The sequence below is a fragment of the Melanotaenia boesemani genome, chromosome 18, assembly GCF_017639745.1.
Source record: "Melanotaenia boesemani isolate fMelBoe1 chromosome 18, fMelBoe1.pri, whole genome shotgun sequence".
NCBI classification, from domain to species: domain Eukaryota; kingdom Metazoa; phylum Chordata; class Actinopteri; order Atheriniformes; family Melanotaeniidae; genus Melanotaenia; species Melanotaenia boesemani.
Window position 1 is genome coordinate 17,538,691 of NC_055699.1, and position 26,008 is coordinate 17,564,698.

The 26,008-nt window shown below is 36.5% G+C and overlaps 1 protein-coding gene across 1 annotated transcript; it reads right to left on the reverse strand.

Annotated features, from left to right (window-relative positions):
• Positions 1 to 4,008: 4,008 nt before the first annotated feature.
• LOC121628687 (TLC domain-containing protein 4-B-like) lies at positions 4,009 to 21,171 on the reverse strand. Its single transcript, XM_041967899.1, has 7 exons — positions 20,849 to 21,171; positions 15,653 to 15,822; positions 13,743 to 13,832; positions 12,368 to 12,426; positions 12,129 to 12,223; positions 7,031 to 7,104; positions 4,009 to 6,416 (listed from the first exon to the last, which is right to left on the reverse strand). Exons 2-7 carry the CDS (start codon positions 15,805 to 15,807, stop codon positions 6,098 to 6,100), a joined length of 792 nt encoding a protein of 263 aa, XP_041823833.1. The 5' UTR covers positions 15,808 to 15,822; positions 20,849 to 21,171; the 3' UTR covers positions 4,009 to 6,097.
• Positions 21,172 to 26,008: the final 4,837 nt, after the last annotated feature.

A 26,008-nucleotide genomic window follows, 5' to 3' on the forward strand; every position in this document is an offset into this window, starting at 1 on the left:
GTTAAAAGCAAACAAAAAAAAAAACATGTTACAATCATTAGGCATACTATCTGACCGGGTGCTTAGGGATAGAGTCTACCCTATTGTCTCCCAAAGAAAACAATGTCCCCCTGCAGCTCCTCCAGAATGCAGCTGAACAGGTTCTGACAAAGAGCAACATTTTGCACCAGTTTTAAAGTCTCTGTATTGGCTTCCTGAAAAAAATGCCTTTAATGGAACTTCAGATTTAACTGTATGTTCAAATAGTTATAATAAAAGTAAATATGACTTATTAAATAAAATGGAAAATTTTGCTTGCTAATCTACACTATTTCAGTGTTGCTGTAGGACTATGTGTGACAAAACACTCAGTATCAAGTTTTTTGTAGAGCAGAAATATGCTTTGGCTGTTCAGGTGTCATTGCTCTGCCTCCTTTGTTAATGGAGAGGAGCTTGACATGAATTAATGTACTTACAATGGACATGGAGAAACGTTCTGTTTCTGGGCATAATGCACATTTCACATAACATTCTTGCTTTACTTTGTATCAGTAGGAAAAGTAGTGTTTCTGCTGTAGGTCCAATTTAATAATGCTGTCCTTGTATTCTCTGGGTTTACCATTCCTGAGTGTATCTTTTGGTTTTTGTGTAACTGTGCATATGCATGTTTTGGTGCACACACTAGCCCAACTCTGCCTATGTTTGACTTTCTATGATGCTATTTTTCATTACAATGACAGTGAATTGATAATTGCAATGCTCTACACAGAGACAAGGGCAGGTTAACTATCTTTATTATTAAGACGGAACACAAGGTGAAGGTCTTACTTGGACAGGACTGAAGGAGGGACAGGAGCCAGGAATGGAGAAGGGGTGAGTCCATGTAGTATGCAGGTTTAAGGTCCGACAGGGAGTGACTGTGGTGCTGGTGTATATAAGGACTGGTGAGTCAATGGGGGACAGGTGTGACAGGTTGGGTTGATTGGAGAGCTGGGATCAGGGACAGTGCTGGAGGAGTGGCAGGACAGACTGTGACAATAAACTGTTGTATAGTATAAAGTGAAAGTTATGGAATCCAATACAGCTGCCAACCTGTAATGCCACAATATGAAATTAGACATCATGAACTATGGCTCATCATTAACATTTTTAGTATGCCTTAAAAACTTTAAACACTCCGGCACCTAAAGGGTTAAGTCAGAATGATTACATTTACTTTGCTTTTGTAACTAAGTAACAGTTTTAACTAATCAATTAAACTACTAAACTAAAACATACTCAAATAAACAAAATAAAACCTAATCAATCAATCAACAATGAAACTCATATTTCCCCTTTTCTATGACATTCAGTCATATGTAAACTTTACAGGTAAATTAATTCATGTAGCCCCCCCCCCCCCCCCCCCCCCCCCCCCCCCATGCATGCATCAAGCACAATCAATAGAGGTAGTAATCATACCACTATCCTAATTTCTAACATCTTCTTGCATTGACTTCAAAATGAGCATTACAAAAGTTTGTTTTAAATATGTTTACCTGCCCTATCTGTGACTCTTCAGACAAGGGCATGCATGTCCCTATAACACAGAGGTGATCTGCACACTTTTAATTGACATTGACTCTAATACTAACCTCAGTAATAAAATTGTGCCCAGTTATGACTGTTTTAGTCTTCATAGTATTTATACCAAAAAAAAAACCTGGAAAAGTATGAAAAACAAGAACAGCTGGACATCTGTTTGTGTAGGCTATGTTGCAATGGACACCTATTTACATAATTGCATCTGATATATATATATTTTTTAAAGACTATTGTTACTACCGTTTTAATTTAATATGGTAAGTTTATGCTCAGTCTGCAATATCGGGCTTCAACTATTGAAAAGTTATCTTGCATAGACAAGTAATAACTCAATTTTCTGGTGATACAAGCAGCATGTGCTCCACTTTCTCTAAAAGAAGAAAGACTATCCAGTGGTCTATTTAATCAAAACCTGATTTTTTTTACAGAATATTGATCAAGGCAGCCTCTAGACCAGGGATGTCCAACTCTGGTCCTTGAGGGCCGGTATCCTGCAGGTTTTCATTGTTTCCCTGATCTAACACACCTGACTGAAATTAATGGGTCATTGTGAAGAAGTTGACAAGAAGCTATTGGATCCATTTGATTTTATTCAGGTGCGTTGGAGCAAGGTAATAACTCAAACCTGCAGGATAGTGGCCCTTTAGACAACCCTGCTCTAAACTAAAGGGAACTATCCCACCTCTATCAGTTCACACTTCAAAAGCTGTCATGTATGACAGGATTAGGCTGAAGCAGCAAACTTAGCCTGGGTAACCTTTGCAGTTATATGCACCCAATGCTGTCTTTCAGCAAGACAAAGCCAAACCATGTGTTGTGTTAAGATGACCTACCTGCAGCTCATACAGATCAGCTATTGAAGAAGGAAGCTGAAATCCTGTATAAAAAAAAACAGATACAGGAAACAAGAAGACAGAACAACACTGAACTCTAGTGACTAATATAAGACATTACCTGTTGAGACTGGGAAGTCATGGATTTTGTCTGTTAACTGGGCAAAAACTTTCTTCTTTGCCAAACCATGAGCCAAGTTTTGCTTTTAAAGAAGCCTTTATGCAACAAATACCTTTACCTACTAAAATTAGATAGATATTGTGTTTCCTTTTGTGGCTCACCACCATAGGGTTCATATATTACACACTATAACATATTCAGCTGAACCTCTTAGACATGACATGTCTTGACAGACTTTAAGAAACCGCTCATGTAATTGTTACCAGAGAAAAACTTATGTATTTATTTACACCGGACATTTTGTAACTCTCAAAAGACAATTACATTGTCGTGTAGCAATAATAACTATCATCCAAGGATGTGTTAATGATTATAATCATGCCCTTGGGAGCATAAAAGAGACTTTGCTTAAGACAGTTTGTCAATTAATCCTCAAATTAAAGTTGCCAAACATGTCTTTACTAAATGAGACACTTCACAGCAGTTAATTTGGTATTTATTTCTAAGAATAAATGAAAATTAAATAACAAATATTTGCTCATATCCAATACATTCATAGAATGTCACTAATTGAAAATTTCCTTAAAACAGCATTGAGAACAGAAACACTAACACCAGTTTATGTAGATGCTACCAGCACCAGCTTCTCTGTTATAATGGCATCTGCTTCATTTTATGTCATCTTCTGTTGTGTTAATAAATTAAAGACAATGGAACACATCATTTGCAAGATGCTCATAAGATTAATGTTTATTTGCACTGCCCAAATAGTTATAAACTGTGCTGATTTGTATTCAAGTATTCTCTTACTGAATATCTGAATATTATACTAAATATTTGCTTTATCATATTCATCACATCATTATCATCACCTGTGGATTACATTATGTGGCACAGTACAAGAATAACGTTTAAGTAAACATTATGTACATGTACTAAGAAAAAGAACTAAAGAAAAATTGGTCTTGTAAATGTATATGCTCTTTTGTTTACAGTGCAAACCCCATGCAATACCACATGCAGTTATAGAAGATGCATGAAGAAGACCATAATGACCATGCATGAGCTTGCACAGGCTACCCTGATTCCATCAGACAGCACCCAACATCCAGAAACCATTGTATGATTTCCATTTAATCCCAGTGAAATATTGACTGAGGCCACAATTTGTTTCTTTTTCAAAGATGGGGGTTGGTGATATTTATCTGGAAAAAAGCCAACCCGCCCAGAATCGGTTGGCAAATCAATAGGACCTTAGTATTTGTCATTCAAACTGTTGAAACATGCTAAACTAAATTCAACCTTCTCATACTGTGACTAGCCACAGCATGCAGAGAGAATGTACTTTTGTTTAAGAAACAAACACCACGCACACAAATAAGCACATTTTAAAAAGTTTAAAAAGGGAAAACAACCAAAAAAAAAGAAAAAAAAGAAAGAAAAAGTCCCTATGGTGACAATGTATTCACCACAAAAAAGCATTGGCATACAGAAAGTTTAGAAATATTTAAAAGCGTAAAAAAGAAGCGCGGCAAAAACCAGCCTCAGCAATTCTCTGTTTTACATTTGAAACTACAAAGGCTAAATGATCACATTAGATGGGCATCAGACTTGGAAAAGACACAAGTAAATCACTAAAAATACGCACTTTTCAGCGTTTGTGAGGAGTTGGGTGCAAAATAAGTAATAATAATTTACTGTGCAATCATATGTTCTACAAAGGCAACAAAATCAAATGCTGAGCATAGCAAGGCATACTTAAAAAACAATCCCCATTTCTGCATCACTAAACATCAGACAGAAGCTTTTTGATGTACAGCTCAAGTAAAGATACACCTAAAATGAAAATTCAAGTACATGTCATAAATTAATAGTGAACTCATCTTTAATCTTGAACAAATGACATATTATTCTTAAAAAAACTCTAAACCAAACTGTTCGTGTGCTCGCTGGTGCATGATGACTGACATGAAACAGCTTTGTCTGTGAATCAGTAAAGACAATTAAAACACGAATTTCCGCAAGTGTTTCTGTATATATTGCTGTCCACTAAAAAGAAAATACAATCTTTGTTTCAATCAAAAGAATTAAGAAGGAGAAACACATGTTCAACAGCTGAGCAGAACTCTACATACATATGATGAGGCAGAAGCAATTTGTATCTCAATCCTGAAAAGAACATCAGAAATTTAAACTCAGGATGTATACAAGATGAAACACTGTTAACTGCTTGTAAATGTAAATCTTTTATTTTGCAAGCAAAAAATTCCAAAGTTCCTCATGGAAAAGTTGCAGTAATGCTTTTTGGCAAATGTTAGCAAAGTGGTAAAATGAACAGCTCATGCCTAAGAACATATATATTGTAAATAAAAAGTGGGATAATTAACTAAATATGGTGCAAGGTGGACAGAATAAAAGAATCCCGCTCACATTTCCAACCAAATGTCATGTAACATTTAAGTGGAATTTTGATTTATTATTATTATTATTATTATTATTAGTCTATGACATTTATTCCATACTCACTGCTTATTGGGTCAGCGTCACCCCTTTACCTGCATTGCACAATGTAAAATAAATACAACGCAGACAAAAAAAAGAAAAAAAACTGTCAAAAAACACATTTTTGTTTATGCAATATGAATCTTTTTCCCCATTCTGTGAAATATTACGTGGCTTTGCGGATCGATTTGGCCTCAACATTTAAAAATTTGAACCATCAGCTGTTTGAAGTCACCATTCAAACAAAACCATTGACACTGAGTTTCCCTTTGAACCTTTCTAAAAGTACTCTTTGCATCAGTCTCCTTTCATTAAAAATAGTTAACCTTTTTTTCTATTATTTGAACAGATTAAAACCCATTTGCCTCGACCCCAGCAAGAAAAAATAAATATACTGAGAAATGATGCCTGTTCAGACTTTTTAAAAAAAAACAACATTCGGCTTCACTGAATAACACATTTATATTTTTCTGACTTCAACTGTTGTAATTTGCTTGTGTCTCTATCAAGTCTATTTCAAAAGATGTCTGGTAGGCTTTAATGGTAATAACCATCAGTGTGTAGTCACTAAATATGTTTTTATGAGCGGGCGGCAGGAGGGTTCAAAAACCTTTCTTTTTTCATACATACCAACTTTTGATTTCACCATATTCACTCTGCGACTGTCAGCAATATTAATACAAAAAGAAACATACTCTTCTTTTGAGCACTAAGTATGTAAAGAACGGTAAACTTTCTGACAATTTGCGGTGGGGCAAACAGTCCGTTTGTCCCAGGATGACCTCTTGTATCTGTGACTTGTTCAAAACACAATTAATTGGCCATGCGCACAAAGTATTGCTTAGAGGTCATTGTCATGGCTTACGAACGACCATTTAAATGGTCCATCAGTACATCTCAGTGACTGTGCCTGCTTTCCCAGAAAGAAAAGTTTTCCACGTTACATTCAGTCCTGCAGTATCAAGCTCGTGGGAGCCAGATGTGTGAGGGTCCAACCAGCTACTCGCGTTGTACTGACAGCATTGCCACTTTGTCTCCGTTACAGCATATTTTTTTTCATCACACCACCCTGATTCCCTTAATCTGTTTTCCCATTCTCCTGAGGGGATCCGGCTTTGCTCTGGCGTGCAGATCGCAGCACCTTGTAGCAGCCACGAGCGATCTTATGCATCCACATGACGTTCATGATGTCCAAGCAGATACTGGAGCAGATCCAGGCCACCCGACCACCCCAGGGCACCAGGTAGAAGGCCTCGGTGCCGTAGACCGCATACATGCGACTGTAGTAGACCGGCATGACGGCTATGCGGACCACGAAAAAGACTACTGCCATGGCAACGCCATTTGCCATGTTGGGCCGGGAGGACTTGGGATAACCTAGTACCTCAAAGAACCAACTGAAACAAAACAGGTTAAAAATGTCAACATGAAAATACGAGACGACACTAAGTTACTTGACATTTTACAATAAATGTGACAATTCTTGTCATTGATACATAAATGTATTATAAATTAAGAGATTGGCTGAAGAAAAGAAAATCAGGATAAAGAGGTTGAAGACTGATAATGGGCACTAAATTAATCACTTATCTTAATCTGACTAAGCTGAATTCAGCATGCTAAAGAACCCCTAAATTAATTCCACAGAGATATCTATCTACATTTAGACAAACCCAATCAAGTTACAGAGACTTAACATTTTAACCTAATATCCAATGTTTTTTTTTTTTGTTGTTTTTGTTTTTTTTTTTTAACCGAGGCCTTTTTTTTAAAAAAGCATTTAAAACAAAAAGGCTCAGGTTACTTACAGTTTGAAATGCATGATCTGGACAGATATTAGGAGGCCCGACCCTGATATTGATTCAATTTGCTGGCATGTAACTGAAGAATTAAACTAATGTTCTTTCATTGTAAATTGCCTTGTGATGACCTCTGTTGTGAATTTGCATTATATTAAGAAAATTGAATAAAATCAAAAGATCTAAAAACCAGATAAAAACTAAGTACATACCGCTGGTTCACACACGGTGTAGAAAACTCTGCGAGCAGACGGAAGTTAGCAAAGTAAGGCAACATTCCTTGGCCCTAGAAGAAAAGGCAAGCACAGGACAACGAAACATGAAAGGGACAAAAACAAGACATCAAGTCATTTGGCTCAGCAGGCACGAAGCCAATGCATCACCTGCTTCACAAAAAGACAATAAAAGCAACTAAATCTACTAACAAAACCAAACATATACTGTTTTATTGTAATTGTGTCATTAAAAAGATTAAAAAATGCAATAAGTGCTGCAAAAGCACAGTAAACTCAGGCTTAATGGTCCACACAGCCTGAATGAAATATAGATCCATTTGGCAGATCTAACAAGAATCTCCCCCCCTAAGGGCACCAGATTATTCCTTCAGTTTTGCAAGCCAAAATTAGAGTGTCATCTCTAATTCTGCTTTACAAATGGTTCACTACATTGACTGAACAGAAACTCCTTCTCACAAACCGGTGAACAAAAAGAGTTGATGTACAAAATAACACATTTGTTTTAAACACAACTGAAACTATAATCAGTTTCTCCTCAAAGTCTCTTAGCATATTTGTCTAAATCAAAGAGGCCAAGTCATTTGGGATTACAAATGTGCTTAGCCTAACATTAATATATTTATTTGAGTAGCACACAAACTGTTGTTTAATGCTAACATTTCTGCATGTTAGCATTAAAAATGTTCAAAGTTCAAAAAGGATTTTGGAAGAAGTTGAACTCTTATCTAGTCCAAAACCCTTTAGTCAGTAACAACTTAAATACTGACACATTCATAGCATCTCTGAATAATATCACACATTATATCATATTACAATATCACATTACACAACACACAATATCTCATAGTAAATCAGAAATATACAATATGCACTGATTTCAACAAATATCATTATTAGCTTCATATCTTTCTTATCTTTTATCTTTTGTTTAAATTTTCCTATTGATTGACATGTTTTTGTACCTTCACTACAGCTTTTCCAAAATTGAACTACTCTTGTAGAAATACAGTGACGTTTAGACTTTGTTCTCACAGCTGGTTTTTTGAACATGTATTTTCCTCTTAGGCTGAATTTACTCTCCCTTAATTGCAAAAACGTTTGGATACTGTTAGGCAATTGATCATTTTTAACTCTGTACATGAAAAATGAAATTTGACCAGGTCTTCAAATTTCAATATTTTCAATTTGATGAACAGAGAATTAGTTGGAAATGTGTAAGTGGAGTTGGTAAGTATTCTTATGGCTTTTTTAAGAAGAAAGACTGAATTTAATGTTGTCTTGTATGTGTTACCCCATCACAATAGGTCATGAATGGTAGTATAAAAGAACAATATGAACAATGATGACTTATTTGAAAATTATTTAACTTCATAAAGAACTGAAATTGTTTTACACATTTTAAATTAATATAGTTTATATGTTTCTTTCAGCTCAATCTTTTATCTATCAAACCCCAATAAATTTTATTTCTGACACTCTATATCATTTATCACAAATTTCTTATTAGTGTTGGTCTATTCCCAAATATTATATATTTCTTTTTATTTAATTTAATATTAACGTATTAACATCAAACCATATAACCATATATTTCCCATATAAGGTGTCTTATTTAATTACACTGGGAACATCTTGAATATGTAGCATTTGAAAACCTCAAAATACTAAAGGCAACATACAAAAATGGCAGTATAAAAGGACTTTTTGTATATGTCAAGGTAAAAATCACCATTTTATCCTCACAAACTGTGTGCAAACTTTTACTTGCTCACATAAAAAACAGGAAAGCATACTGCAATATAGAATGCAATTTATCTGAAGTACATTAACCATGAAACAAACATTGAGAAAGTCACATAGCACATTATACAGTACGTTTATTGTACACCCATACAAACATTCAGCCAGCCACTACTGGAGGAAGCAATCCAAAGCCATGCGAGTAAAAAGCAACATGTTCAACTGTCACTGTGTTTACCATACAAAACCAGGTTAAGAACTTCACTTTGTTTTATGTAACAGCACATCTCCAGCTGCTTTGTTTTTAAGGACACTGGATCTGAAACACAGCTAACAAAGACTAACTTACTAAATCAGCTGCAACTTTAAAGGCTAGTTATTTTAAAACTGCACCACTGGGCACATAGATTTGAATTATGAGTTCTGGTTAGAAAAGTGCATTAGTGAGATGAGTAAATAGACTGCTGTGCTCCTAAGTGCTGATCATACTAATTCAATACTTAAGCTTAATTCAATTTCACCAAAACACTCATAAAGAGTACATCACTCAAAAGTTGTTTGGCAAGCTGCCTGACTTTTACAGCGCTTGACAAAATACTTACCATCAGAGCTGAAACAGAAGCTGGTCATTCAAACATACTTACTAAAAACAAGGTACATCTGCATTGCAGTTAATGTACCACATCATGTCAACTTTCCACACAGCATGAGCATGCTAGTACCTCTAGGAACTGGTAAGTCCATACTGTGACTGGGCATCATATCTGCTCTGTACAACACAACAGCAATAACAGCAGACAAGACAGGAATAAAGTAGTCCCCATCTAGATCAAGACCTGCTCCATGTTTCAAAATGGCACATAACCCTTTTTGGTAGTTTTTGCATGAACAGGGATGACACATCCCAACTTGGTTTTGGTAGTTTTTGCATGTAGGGTTTGAAGAGGGGCTGTTTGTGTTAAAAGTCAGCAAAGGACACAAAGACAGACAGATATATTAGAAGGAAATCAAAGCCACAATAAACTGGAAACAAATAAGAAGCAACACTTACAACACTTAGAAGAAAGCATGCAATTAATATACCATATTTTTTTAATAAGCTGTATTTGACAGTTAAAACACACACAAAAGACATATTATGCTGCCGTTAAATAACATGTAAATGACTTGAACAGCATTCTGATCAAGCCATTTGTCACTGACTGATCAATATTAAAAACATACCAACAAGATCATATAAAGCTGATTAGTACTGGAGTGAAACAGATTTACGAAATCTTACTAAATTTTATCAGTCGGTTTTATTCAGGCCATTTACCTATGAGTTTGATATTTGAAGGTCAAATTCACTGAGCATTAAACATAAAAAAAATTAACATAAACACATCCAACACATTAACTAATAAGACCTTGACAACATGACAAGTCTGGGTACAAAACTAAATAAAATGAAAATGACATCAAGGATCAGCCAATTTTGCTGTGAGACTTATTGGAATTGTAATATGACTACAATATTCTTCTTGCTTTTGCCAACTAAAGTCACAATACTCCAGCTATCCCACAAAAACTGCAGATCTAATCTGAAGGAAACAGTCATGAGTGTCCAGTAACAGTATGGCCTACTTTGTATCACTTACCTAACCATTTTAGATACAGGTGCTTGCTCTGTTTCTACAAATAACAACTGTATTGCAACCATGTAACACGGTTTTATTGTCATTATAGTTATTACAAAGGAAAAATCAAAACACTGTAATAAAAAACACACACAAGAATTAGCTATTATGCCGTTTGATCCATCATAAATGTGGCAAATGACTGGAATTGGATGAAATCAAGGATATGGTGTAGAGCTGGTCACTAGCATGAAGTATGTTTTTCTGCTGTTTAGCAACATTTTACAATCATTTTGTCAAGTTAAAACCAAAAATGTCAAAAAGCAGCATGAAGCATTTACTCTTATTCAAAAATTGTTCTGAAACTCAAAAAAGCAGAGCAATGCACACTGTATGTCCTGCATTATTTCTAGTGAAAATAAAGAGAATTTACTGTTAGAGAATAAAAAAAACTATTTTTACTGTGACTTAAACTAAAATTAAATAAGTAGGACCATTAAACATTATTAAGTTGTTTCATGCTCAGAGTAAACCTGACTTATTACGTCCACCATGGTATTTGGATAGAGGCCTGTCTATCTTGAGGAGTAGAAGAAGAAGAAAGAGGAAGCAGAACTAGGCACTGGGACAAAAAACACACAGGTGTATGGTACTGTAGATAAGCAAGTGAGTAATTAAGAAAGTTAAGTACTGCTTGTTGGCATGCACAGTAACAAGAAAGGAACCTTGCCTGTGTCGAACGCTTAAGAGCTATCAGCATGCACACAGTGGTTACAGTTCAGCATTCAGCTGTGTTAAGCTTAGAAAAGTTCAGCTGATGTCAAAGTAATACAACACCAAAAGGGGGTAAGTTAAAAAAATATAACAAAAACAAAATAAAAATAGAAAGCACAAAAATTGAAAGGGCAAGGTGAGGGGAGAGGGGGTCATCAGCCAGTACCATCACTGAGCATTCCATGCAAAAATTACCATAGTCATTCATTTCCTGTATTTATACAACAGATCCTGTTGACCCAAAGGGTTTCAGATTGAACCAAGAGTGAACAGTGCTGCTCATAAATGCTGGATAGGCTAAACTATGGCCACGGCAGCCAACTACTTGGAGGCAATGGAGCAAAAAGCCACTCAAATGATACTCCCCAACATTAAACCTTTTAACATAGTATTTTAGTAGAGTGTTTTAATAGAGTATTTCAACAGGTAAAATAGTCACACCAAACCAAACCCATCAAGATGCACATTATTATTGCAGTTCTCACAATATAGCTTAAATTGATTATTTTTAAATCATCCATTTCTGGGCAAACTAACCACACAGGAATTGATTAATATCTTACTAATGAACAGACTTCAGCTAAAAAACAAGACAGAAAACAATGTTTTTCGGATGTACAAATGATAATCCTTGCCATCTTTTGGGAGCATTTTTACTTAAAAACAGCTAAATCACTGAGGTGAAATTAAAATCCTAAAAAAGATTTCTTTGATGAATGCATTTCTACAGTTTGAGGTTGAATAAATTTAAGAATACTAATTATGCTCACCTTACTTTGCATATTTTTATATCTAGCCTACAATATTTGAGACCCCATTGCTGAATGGTGGCTAAATTAATTACAACACCAACCCAGCTAATAAGGACACAGCTGTTCACCCTTGGTTGTCTCCTTCCCATCTTGCCTGCATGTTCTGCTATTGGACAATAAGGCACTCACCAGTACATAGTAGTAAGCATACAATGCTGCCAGATGATGAACTACAAAAAACTTGTCGCCTATCGCCTTCCAATAGTAAAATATAAGCAGCAGATCTGGAAAACAAAAGTAAGGGGGGGAGGGGGAGAAAATGTCACTGCAGTAGTAAAAATACTGAACGTGCATACAAATGATGAACACTACACAGTACACATATCAAATGTTTAATTTTATTTGGATAAACTATATGGTTCTCTTACCAGATATGAGGTAGCCTGTTGTGATTGCAACATTAGTCTTCACCAATGTAGGATCTCCCCTATTGAAAAAAACATGTTTGATTTGACTTGGTGCTTAAATTCCAAAATCTCTACATATGTTTGGCATTTTGGTGGTAAGAAGGATTTGATCAGATTTTCCATCAAGTCTAATAAATCTTTGAGACTTTGATCAAAAATTGATGACAGACTAATTCGTCTTTTCATTGAGCTACTATGATTAATGTCTGAGTCCCCAAAGTTTCCTGTTAGCATGGTCAACTTTAAAATGAAGATTTACCTAAAATTATTGACTACTGATAAAACAGTGATGAACCATTATTCAATTTGTGGCAGCTGAAACAGTGATGCTTAGCTAGCTTTAGCTGCTCTAGCTAGCTAGCTAGCTAACAAGACAATACTCTTCAGCTTTGGTTTTTACTTATAGTAAAACAACTAAAGCTTAGGTCACATCTACCAAGCGACAGTCAATATTATCACTAGGAGACAAGAAAACAAAAAGCAGTTTGGTTTTATGATGATGGCTCCTCAGCTGTAGATCTACACTGTGTAGAAAAGAGAGGCTTTGACAAGGGCAGCGTAACAACAACTGAAAGTGTGGTAGTGACATTGCAGTTAACATTCATTCTAAAAGTGTCTTACATCTCAAAAGTGTTTCTCTATTATGACTTTGAAGTTTTCAAATAGATCTTATGATTGCAGAAGTACGCCCATTGTATTATGGGTATGCAATTTTTGAGCAGCTGTCTAAAGTGAAGATTAAACAGATGGATTAATTAACTGCTCCAGCACGTTTGATCTGTTTTGAAAGAAATTTTGGTGGGCTGCTAAGGCTGAACAGTGTTGTTACAGCTGAACCTACAATCAGGATTGGCTCAGGAATAAGAATTGGTCTACAAGCTTTTTCACCAAATGTACATTCATAGTGTTCGAGGGTTTCCCATTTATTTGTCACATCCAATAAAAAAGAAAAATGTCTGAAATTCCAGACAAACAAATTAGTGATGTCACAATAGCTACATTCTTTTTTATTTCTTTGAATCTATGATTTATACAGTACCTTACCTTGCAACAGACAATCCAATGAATACATTCCTTACGCTTATCCTCTTCAATGTTTTTTGAAAGAATGACAACAGAGGTACAGATCACTAAACTCTGTGCCAACGTTGAACCCACCCACACCTTTTCACCATTGCTAAATTATGTTCAAAGTCTAACAGGCCTGCTGCGCCTCCAATTGCTATTACTACACTCTTGGGCAATTCCTCAAGAAATAGCTGACATTTAAAATAAAATTAAGCAAGCTGTTCTTCAGAAAAGGTTAAGAACATGGCATGTGCTGCAAAACTCTCACCAGACTGGATCTTCATTGACGGCATCATCAAAGAACAAGATGTAGAGACAAAATATTCCCACCAAAAGTGCGTGGAACGTTGACACCGTCCTGAAATTAAAAAAAAAACAAAAAGGAATAGACATGTGTCACAGATTTTCCTCAGAAATAGAACATTATCTTTATTTGTTACATGGGCTTTGGAACTGCGCTGTGGTTGAAAGAGAGGAGTTTTTAGTACTCACAGTGGATCAACTAATTGCCTGTCATGGTTGCACACAGATTCAGACCAATTAGACCAAGAGATTAAATACTGCTGAAGGGTCAGGCAGAGCGGCGCAAAATCCCAGTCAGTCATTCACACAGTGAGACAGTCCAACTGTTCTCAGCAGTTACTCAGTGAGCGAAAGACAGCAACTCTTACTATAAGACTGTTTAAATACAGTCTGTAAAGTCACAGACCTCTACAGGGATCCTCATAGCTGGGGTCCATAACCACTCATCATTAAGTTCCATTTACTCATAACCCATGTGACCATTTCAATTCCACAAGTGCTCTCATGAGTAAGTCTGTATAAACAGAGTATGAGAGAAAATGAAAATGAGGGACAGATGCACACTCGAGCAGGTTGGCTCACTCTCAGCACTTCTTCCCATCTGGACGTGAGGGGGCCTTGAATTCACAGCATGCATTTCAATGGTGCTTAAAAATTACAGCAGCTTGTTTGTTTCAGTGTTATCAGTCTAGGCTGTAACTGTGATGTTCCCTTTACAGATCAGAGGATAACAAAACTGATTGTGAAAGAAAGATTACTGTTTATTTGTCATTTTGTTCAGTTACAACAGTAAGTTCTTACGAAAGTGAAACAGAATGAGTCAGTACTGGATGTTATTTACATTTTTATATTAAAATCACTCATGCTGATTAAGTTGTGTGGGAAAAACTTATATGCACTTTATCCACTGAGTTATCTGTACTATCCATGGAGCAGAGCATATGAGATTTTGAATCATTAAAACTCCAAGCTATTGTTAGCTATTTTTGGTTTGCCTGTTCTTTTTAAAGTAAAAATGCATTTAGAACCTCAACCCTTTTAAGAAGAATCAAGATACAGGCATTATTTTATCAGGGCGGCCTCAGTTGCCAGATTATGATGTAAAATGAATATATCAGTAGAAATATTATTATAAAGACAATTCATCAAAACGCTAAACATAATTAATCACTAACAAGCCTTTTCTCATCTGCATATGATTATCTCAAGTCTTAGCTTTCAGGAGTAAAAATATTGGCTCTGAAACAAACACAGATACTTTTTAGGCTTTTTCATCCAGGCATTTTCATTTATTTGTTTTTTGCTATTTATGCTACTGTTTACCTACTTTCCTCACAAAGCCAAGCCCAACTCAGCTCGATTTTGGGGACACCATATGTCAAAAATGTTTATTCCCACCATAGAGGACCATTATTTTTGTTCTTTTCAGACAGACATATAACTTTCTGTTGACTTGTTGATCTTTGGCTGCTCCTGATTGGTCATTACCGTCAATCTAAGCTATCTAATTGGTTGAAAGTTTGACAGGAAGTGGCTTTATCATCATTTTCTGGTCAAAATAGAGGTCTCATAGCAACATGGTAGTGATATCGATCTCATTACGAAAATGTGAAGAATAATATTGATATCATGGATCACTCAGTTTTTGAATAAGTACCACATTTTGCAGCTGGATTGTAAACCTCCTGGATGGGATGAGTCAGACACTTAGGTCACAAGAAATATATGAGTTGAATGTCAGTGCATAGCTTTGGATTCAGTAAAAACAGACCCCTTCCGGCCCAGCATGACAAGTAATAGTTGTGTCAGTGTCTGTGCTGCATAAATGATGTGACCATTCAGAGTCCTTGTGGACATGAGGTAATGTCAGGTCACCTTGAGTTCCACTCCACCTTCTGCTTGTCACTGAGACCAAGGAAGCCTGGGCTGATGCGCAGGGACATCCAGGGGCTGACTCTGTGGAAGAGCCATTGGAAGGTGAGGAAGCTGGTCACCGAGATGGTGAGGATAAGTTGGCTGAATGGGTCCATGGCCACCCAACCTCACTATGGGAGGACGAGAAGAAAATTTACGGTTAAGATTAAAAAAAAAAAAAAAAGGAAAACTAGCAATGTTACATTTTGTTGTAATGAACTTTAAAAAAAGCAACAGTTTTACACTTTCAGTTAAACTGAAACTGAAGAAGCTGGTGTATTGAGTTTAAATTTTTTTTAATTGCTGTGAGTCAGAAGAAAAATGCAAATAACAGCAGGGCCCCAGTAAACCACCAACCCCTTAACTAGACGACAGCTCTATCCGCAGCGCTCATAAACATAAGCACTTAAAGCATTAAATATGCTCCAAATTCTTTGGGTTATTTATTTTAAAATTGGCTGACAAATTTATTAGCTTGAAGTTTGGAATGACAAGCTAATGTACCACCTCAGAGAAACTGTTCAGACAGAGTACAAAAGCATGAATGTGGGGACATCAGTTTTACTGGTTTTGGCAAAATTTCTAAAACCACAATCACTTTCCAGAAACTCTATGACAAAAATGAGCTTGTTTGTGGTCTGAATGCTTAGAAGAAGAGACAAAGACCTGATAAACAACTCTTAAGACTCTTTAATTTGTATTTCTGCAGTGCTGCTAATCCTAAGCAGGTAAAGAGAAGCTAACTGAGGCTTCTGGATCAACAAATGTGAACATTTGTGATGCTTATTTCAGACTAGAGGATTATGTACCAAGAGATTTTTCAGAGTTCCAGACGAGATCTAGAACCCACATGCCTGTAGAACTCTTACTTCATTTTCATCAGCATCAGGCTGCAAGGACACTAGTGCAAAGGGACTGGCAGTGATGAGATACAACCTGACAGAGAGAGGAACTCCTGTAATGGTGAGGCTTTAATTTCTCTCTTGATTTTCCGATCAAAGTCAACAACTCTGGCATCATAAAACATTGATTTGCTTTGTTCGACATTGTGTAATATGACTAATGCCCAACCAGCCAGTCACTTTGAGCTCTGTTTTGTGTCTTGTTTAACACTCAAATAGTAACTGACCACCTATACTTTTAATATACACTGACATGAAAGAAAAATTTACAGTACTGTGAAAATTTAGAAACATATTTGCAGATGTGAGATTACATTTTCCATCCCCACTGCAATAAAACCCTTTTATGGAAACCGTGTCCATTTATCCTAGCTTGGTTTGCTCTCCCTTATGCTATGTCACTGTCAAGATGCATTTTTACGAGATACAAAACACTAAAACAGCAGTAAACCCTTATGAAAGCATAGAATCTTTTTTTTCAAACAACTAGCCACATGTTTCTACACTATTATTTACTGGGGTTGTTAACCTGCAATGTGCACTTTTAGTGGGGCTATTAACTAACCTTAGACTTTGAACTGTTGACCTTAAACCTACAAACATGCTTGCACACACAAGGCAGTGACCTATTATCACAATAACTATTTTATGTTTTACAACTTAGAGGTATATATATATATTATATATATATGTGTGTGTGTGTGTGTGTGTATAAATGCATGAGAAAAAGAAAGCCTTTAATAATGCAAAGCTCTGCAATGGTGTAATTAAATATGAAGAGCTTCAGTTTCAGGATCTCCAGAATGAGCTCTTCAGAATACATTTGAAATGCAGTGAGAACCTTTTTTTAACCTTAAACCTTCTGGATTCACAGATCTCTTCCAACCAGTAACCACAGAGCTAAAAAGATTGGGTCCCAGTAGGAACCTTTACACATTTATCTTTAATGAACCTGCTTTGATGGCTGTAATCAAAGGTTAACAGCAGCAGCAGATGACCTTAAGGTGTGAAAGGAATGCACTGAAATGAAAACAGTGGGTTCTGACTTCATGCATGGCTTGCACATAACATGTCTCCAAAATGTTCTAGTAGACACAAATGGAGCTGCTAGTGGACATTCTAACCTTGAATCTGGTCTAATTCACTATTAGAGACTGTAAATGTCACTGAGTCACATTATTAACAATCACCTCAACCCTCAGAGAAAGCAGGACATGTCTAAAGGCAAAGGCTCATATACTGTAGGTTTCCAAAGCAGCTTTAAGTCTGATCAGCTGTTTTTTAAACAGCTGCCACAGAATAACAGCTGAAGAGCAATCTACAACTTAGACATATTACTGTTGTGTAAAACTGTTTTATTTGGTTATTAAGTGTTACAACATGTACCCTCACCACCTCAAAGGCAAAACTGGCAATTCGTTGAAGCTTGAATTCAGCTTCAACTATTCACAGGGTTTGATTGGGATGTTTCCTGACTGAAATTTCATAATTAGCACAAAGCACAAAATGTTCAGGACATTATATAATCAAATTCCAAAGCATTGAACTAGTTGACTTTTAAACCTTATTATAATGCTTCACACTTCCTTGTATTTAACGGACAGTTCTGGTTTGGTATGCATCTACCCACCCTAAAAACACCTATATGACTTTATAAAAGAAAGACCTTGTATGCTGTAATTATTCCTCCTCTCTACACAGGCCATGAAGCTTCTTTCAAAAAATGTGATAATGCTCTGGCATCACAGCCATAGAACTATACAAATATCAATCAGGACTCATGGTAAATCTGGAAATGAACATAATGCAAAAATAAATTTAGGCATGCAAATAGGACACAAAGTGGGTTTTGTCTCATTTTTCTTCTTGACACTTAGTGAGGCTGAAATTAAAGTATGTCAGTTGGAGATTTCTGTGTCTGTGTCACTTTTTTCTTTAACTCCATGAGAAGTGTGACTAAAAGGAAGTGGCTTGGGGTTTTTTGAGTGATGCTTTGCTTCCTGCAACAACTCACATTTCTTACCACTTAAAGCTAAAAAATGTCTTGATTGCTGCTAAATGATTGGATTAAATTAGGCAATATTTTTATAAGCCAAACTGCCAACACCCACTAACAAATGGCAGCAGTGTACGCAGGTTTCAGTGGGCTACAGGATCAATGGTAACATAATATATGGGTGCACAAGAGAATGTTTGCTGAGGATGCACACTCAAGGGAATGGATATGTGCACACATTTTTACAGAAACGCACATCTAATGACTATAACATATTACATTGAAGCTCTAAAACTAATAGAAACAATAGATAAGCCATCTTTCAGCTACCTTACATGTTGTTATGACAGCTGGAAGCTCATTTAACATGCTCTAAAAAAAAACTAGGCTGATTATCTCATAATTGTGGTTGTCAAAATCACAGCCTGTACCGTCCAGTCCTTGTGTTGTCATAGTGACACACCTGTCCTCTGAGGGGTAGAGGTACACTTTACTGTTTAATTGTAGCCTTCAGAGTACTGGTGTTAAACTATTAAACTCAATAAGAAAGGTTTTAATAGGCATGGTTTGATAGTTGCACTTTTAAAATTATGTTCTTTTTGGTGTAGAAATTGTAATAAATAATAATGTTGTAGCAAATGTTCATAGTTTAGTGTATTAAGATCAGAACATGATGTTGTTTTTGTTGTAAAGGTTATACATCACAGGATAGTTCTTACATCAACACAAACAAACAAACAAAAAACATCTAAACTTTATACAGAACCTTGCACTCTGGCCAATAACCAATGTTTACATGTGAGTTTGTGTGAAGAGTAAGCTTACTTTTGCAGTTCCAAAATTAGCAGCTCTACAGGCTGTCTGGCTTGTTGTCAATATTTAAGTATGTCAGGGGTATAAGTCCACTGAGTGTTGCACTGGCTAATTTGCATTAGGTAATTCTTTTGAATGAAGCCAGAACAGTTCATTTTTAAGACAGAAAGTACAAAGTTCAATGTTTGCATGCATCTGCCTATTTAGAAGTAAACGACTGGTATAGCATTTACCTCTCCCACAAAAAAAGAGTGGGCAATCTCCGGGTTTGGTTTAAGTTTTTGTTTTGTTTTTGTTTTTTTCCCTTCTTGTAATGAGTTAAAAATGTAATGTAGCATTTGTAAAGAATTTATAAATGAGAAACCAGGCTGTGATAACGACCCCCAGGGACATCTGGACATCTAAGAATAGCAGCCTTCTGACAAGCTTACAAAGAAAGCAGGATTGCTTTACATGCACACATGCATGTTTTGAGGCCCACAAGTGTAACACAGGAACCAGTTGCCAAGGGCAAATGGTCACAAAGGTCGACATGGGATACTGAGAGGAAACAACTGAAACCCCTTGAGAATAAATTACAAGTGAAAATTACCTTATTGAGTTTAAATGAAAACTAAAATGAGCTGTGCTCAAATTAAGGAGGGAAATAAGACAAAAATGTGCCAGGTCACTTCCTGTATGTTCACAAGTGAGTTTTTTTTTTTTTTTTTTTTTAACTGATCCAAGAAGATTAGAAGCAAAGAGATGGATGAAACCATCACATTCAATCAAAATGTCATCAAAACGCCTCCGTTATTTAAAAAAGCATATTAATCTTTGCTTGAGGAGCAAACTGTTGTCACAAGACATTGAAATAAATGAGCATTTGTCAAACTGAAAATCTGGAAAGAATGAATCCTGCAGAGCGGTGTTTTTAGGACCCCCAAATATGACTTTATCAAGCACAGGAATAAATAACCGCGCTAAATAACGACATGGCCTAAATATTCTGGGCAACAAAGAGATACGAGTCTTCGTGGCAAGTGACTGTATCAGATTTTCCTGGAAATATTGTATTGCTAGCTTATATGTTCTTATAACACTGGCAAATGCGCTTGCGTAACACGGGTGGAACTGTCTCTCTCTCACTTTCTCTCTCTCTCTCTCTCTCTCTCTTTTCCCCCCTTTTATTAGCTAATTTTTTAAAGAGGAAATTTACTTGTTACATACAAAATTGTCAACGTGCTGGGCAACGAGACCCAATTATGTTATCTCCCCGGTTATTAAGATATCTTCTTTGAAGCAAAGAATATGGTGTAAATAACAGCTCGCGCGAGGCCAGTTCACGCCGCATTGCCCATCCAGCTGCTATTATGTGAAGAGAAATAAGACTGGCCTAGTCGTGTCTTGTGTGTATCAACCACAAATATGGAAACTGTCACTACGAAAGACAACAGACGGACTCACCTTATGACTTTCATTCAGATTATTTGTGTCTCGCTCTCACAACTGGTTACGGCTTCCAGGGTCGCTCGCAAAACCGCGTATGTTGAGTGAAATTTCGCCCCGGCCATGTCGAGTCATTATTGATAAACAACTAGACAGCCCGACTGCTTCTCCGCACGCGCTAATAACAACCTGTGGGGAATCTGAAGGGGCAGCAGCTCAGTGCCAGTGGCTGGTTTGGCTGTGTTTACCGAGAATCCCGACCAGCGCGAGGCGTTCATAACTGCTGCTGCAGAGGTGCAGATCGTGCAGCTCGACGCTCGATTACAGAAATGACGGATGGGGGGTGGTAGGAGAAGAGGAGGAGGAGGAGGAGGAAGTGGTACTGGTGTGAGGCGTTAGTGTGGGGTGACTCGCTTTCTCTGTTGGCCTCAAATTACAGCTTCATTCTTAAAGATACAAACAGAAGCGCATCCATTCACATATCCAACAACTCCAGCTTCCTCGAGACCGCGCGATGTGCATTAAAGCCATTATACATGTTGAACAGACATAATGAAAGCAACTAGTAACGGGTCTTTTATTGGTTAGCTGCGCCAACCCCCACTTTATCATGTATAAATGTCAAAAAGAGCTGTGGAAGACTTTTTAGTGGGAGTTTAATTTAGGTCAAAGCGAAAATATAGACTGTACCTGGTACAGAGCCAGCACATGCAAGCTTTTATGAATAAAGGTCAGGATTTTTATCTTGTAAACAGCTTTACTGAATGGTTCAATTTTTAGATTGTTTATACACACATAAGCGTACATAGATTTTTTATTAATATTATTGTTTTTGTTTAATTACATGAGTACAAACTGTTTAAACAGCAATGAAAGTACAGCCTTTATAACTGATTAAAATTAATTTATTTGTAATTGATACACATTGTTAAAGATTTTGTCTCTCTGGGCTCAAGTTACACAAATTATGTCAATGTTTATGTGAGCATTTAAATAAATGCTCTAAAATAAAAACTTAACGGCACTGCACAAATCCTGAAAGTTTATCTTTATCATATATGTATACTATAAACAGATCCCCCCCAAAACACACACACTTACACACACACACACACACACAATTGGAGGATAGATATTCAACAGAATATAGAACGGAGAGGTCTTCTCAGGCCCCTTACATGTACATCCTCTCCATGGTCAAATACATTGGAAATTTCTTAACAGGTCCAGTGGTCAAAATGATTTGGATTCTATTTTATTATAATAATATATGCTCCAGAAATAAACACAATTCAGCCCAAGTGAGAAACAGAAGTAACTACAAAGAAACAATCTGGCATCAAAGAAATGTTAAATGAGTGAAATGAGACACCAAAATAAACTTGAAGAAACAGCAAATGGCCATAAAGTGACACAGTATGGCCACAAATAGATGCAAAACCACCAAAATAAAAGAAAGAACAACCATAAAGAGATCTAAAATTATCATAAAATTAAAGATACCCAGTTCTGACGCACAACAAGCAATCACATACATATGGTTTATAGTTACTCATTGTCAAGTGGGGCAACCTTTTACCTGTGTCAAGGTTTTGTTGTCTCATAATCCATCAGCTATTCCGGCACCTTTATTATGTCACTTGTGTCTCTTGTTTACTTCAGGTGTTAGTCATACTGCACATTCCACCCATATGCACAACCAGAGGACTGATGACTGATTGAAAAACCATTGAATGCAACACAAGATTATATCTTTAATAAGCAGCATGTTTAGTTATAAGTTATGAGTTATGGTTTGGTCAGTATGAGCTGATTTGTCAAAACAGAGTCTGAATCTCTGGATCTGCAATGTACACTATAGGTGTGTCAATTATTATTATTATTTTGTTATTATTATACTTTCTTAATCCCAAGCTGGGAAATTGTTTCTCTGCATTTAACCCATCCTAGTTGCTAGGAGCAGTGGGTTGCCAGATTCCAGCGCCTGGGGAGCAGTTGGGGGTTGAGGGCTTTGTTCATGGGCCCACGATGGTTTTTACCTTAGTTGCTAGCCTGGGGACTTGAACCCAGGTTCTCCAGACCCAAACCCACCTCTGTAACCAAAAATTAGAAGTGTCAATGTTTCTCTCATACAGCTTAGTGTCGATCCTAGTTTCTTTTTGCTGTTCATAAACCTCCTTGTCTTTCTCTTTGCTTGAGAGCACAATACAAATACAACCATAATGCCCTTTGACAGTGAGAGGGGAATAACACCAGCAATGTGATGGGACATGAAACCATGGTCAGGAAAGGATAACATAAATCCTCCAGGAAAAAATTGTGCTCAGCTTCCTCCTCACTGGGATGCTTTGAGGCTTGCAATAAAAGTATGTTTAAGTTTAAAAACCAAGATGCTTGGCTGTGTGTAAAGGCAGCACAAACAGCTTGATTTGCAGGTATATCAGGTTTCACTGCCGCCAGCATACTGGCTACTAAATATCAACACGTCATGTTAAACCTCCCATATCATATTTATATGCATACAAGCTTTATATAATGTTTGGCAACACTGTCTATCAAACATGGGAAAAAGTCCAATTTGCTGCTGTCAAAACTGGTCAAAGTTGGATGAAATGTTTGTAGTAAGACAACTGCCAATAAATTCAGATATGTCCGATTTTGAAGTTATTAGCTAAATATTGTTTTAAAACATTCAGTTTAATACAAATAATTGTTCAGTCTTGCAATGAGTCAGTACCAGGCCCCAGTGCAAGATGTCCAAGCCCATCAACATCATAAAGAATAAGGTCAAAGTGGTCAAGCAGTAATGTATTTAGGAGTACACCTGAACATCAAACTGGACTGGAGGACCAACTCTGATGCTGTGTACAAGAAGTGAATGAGTACTTTTGGTTGAGGAAGCTCTGATTCTTCAGCATGTGCAATTTGGTGCTTGAGATCATTTACCAGTCTGTGATGGTAAGTTCCATCTACTGTGCAGAGGTCTGCTTTGAGAGCACTATCAATGTCCGAGATGCCACAGGCTCAATAAACTTATCCACAAAATGCTCTTCCATTACGGACATCCCATCCCCTTCATGACTCATTACAGCAAGCAAGGCTCATTCTTCATCAGAGATATTCAGCTCTTGTGTCAGAAAGAAAATTCCTGCCATTCACAATAACACTGCACAACAACTGACCTCTGAAACAGGTGAATTGCACTTTACATTTGTGCATACAGCTGATGTGTAAATTCTATGTAAATTTTCCAGTGTTATGCATACTATTCTCTTTCTGCACCACTGTCTGTTTCAAGTTACCATTTATTGATTTCACTGATAGCAGTTTCATGTCACATACATATTTACATATATTTTACATCTGGTGACCATTTGTAGATAGACAATCTCATATAATACTACTGTGTACTTGTATAATTAGCTCTTTGTATATTGCAGCTTTTTTTTTGCCATCTATTCTTCTATTAGCATAAATATTTCTTTGTGTATGTATTACTTGTTCAGTGTAATATTTATTGTCTAACAGCCCACGCATAATCTGCCTATGTTCACAGAGGTTCTAAGGATCTCAACATGCGCTTCTACTGTGCAGTCAGACTTAAAATAACATGGTTGCTGATAAAAGCTAGTCAAAACCGACAGTGTGAAGGAGAGGAGAAACTGTTACTGACTGAAACAATCGATTGAAAATCCACTGTCATCGGACCAGCCGTTGTAAACAGCTGTCCCACGGCTAGATATAGGGCTCATGTGACATGTCAAGTTCAGTCACGGTTCCAGTATTTATCTTTTAACCTGGTTTTTAATAATCAAGCCAATGTCTTTTATATCTTGACTTCACCCTGCTCATAGACGTGGGCGTAACAGCACTAGATTTAAATAATTTATTATATCTTGCAGAGTTTCTCGCGCAAGGACTCATGGGTGTCTGTACTGACCAATCACAATGCGATGCGTCAGGTCTATTGTGATGACGTCAGCGTCATGTGCTACGTTGTATTTGCGAATTATTGCTTTAATAATTACATTGCATCGTCTGTTTTATCTTTGTTCCTACAATTTCGCACACACTGTTATTGCATACAGTGTGTTTTTTTACATGATTTTTTTCTTATAAAATTAAAATAAAAAGCAAAGAATACAAGGATATGGCGACCTGGATAATTATCTATCCTAGTCAACGAATATGACATTCTAATCATTATTAAAAGGAATTCATTTTTAACCAAAACTAATTTAACCTAATTTTACCAGATTATGGCTGGAAGAATGTTACTGCTACTGGGTACAGTCAGAGGACAGTACCCATTTCTGCCACACGATGGTGCTCGATTTCCCTGGGAGGACCCTGAGAAAAGTACCTTTAGGGGTTACCATTAAGCCCTTTCTAAAATATCAAATTTATAAAGCACGAGAATAAATTTTTAGTTACATTTTGTGTTGTTTATAAAATAGTTTACTACAATGTAATATCACATCACAGTAAATTGTATGTCACTTCTGGACACTACATAGTATTGTTATAACTTCACAGAATCACAAAAAAATTAAAAATAAAAAAGTGGTTGCATTTTTTTTCTCTCTCTCTCTGTCTTCTGGTAGAAAACAATCAGTGAAGCAGATGTAAAGTCAGTTGGTACCAGTACTGTTTCTTTGTGGATAAACCAAGTGATGGGAGAAAAGTTTAGTGCGCAGATCAAGATTCAACCACTTTGCCTCTGTTCCTGTAATATGCCAGGTGAAGGTGCACATAATCTTGTGGAAATAGAAGAGCAGTGGTCATCTAGTTCTTGGAGCATTGGTGGCCATTTGGTTTGATGCCTACTACTCCTTGACATCAGGATTAAATAATTGTAGCTGGGGAGATTCTAACAAATTCTGCAACTATTCTGATGCTTTCAGCCACTTGTTTGAAAAAAGAAGCAAAATAAAATTTCCTGCATTCCAAAAAAAAAAAAAAACAAGTTTCATTCTTACACTTGCAACTTACTTGTCACTAATGAGATATGACATCTGCTACAACTAGAGAAGTTTCATAAACATTATTCTATATCGTCATGTTATGGCTTTTTTCCTAAAGAATTTTCCTGTTTCCATTTTTATCTTTGCTTCTTTTTTGGGGAAGCGAGTCTACTCCACAGATATGAACGTCTTAATACATTAACAACACAACATG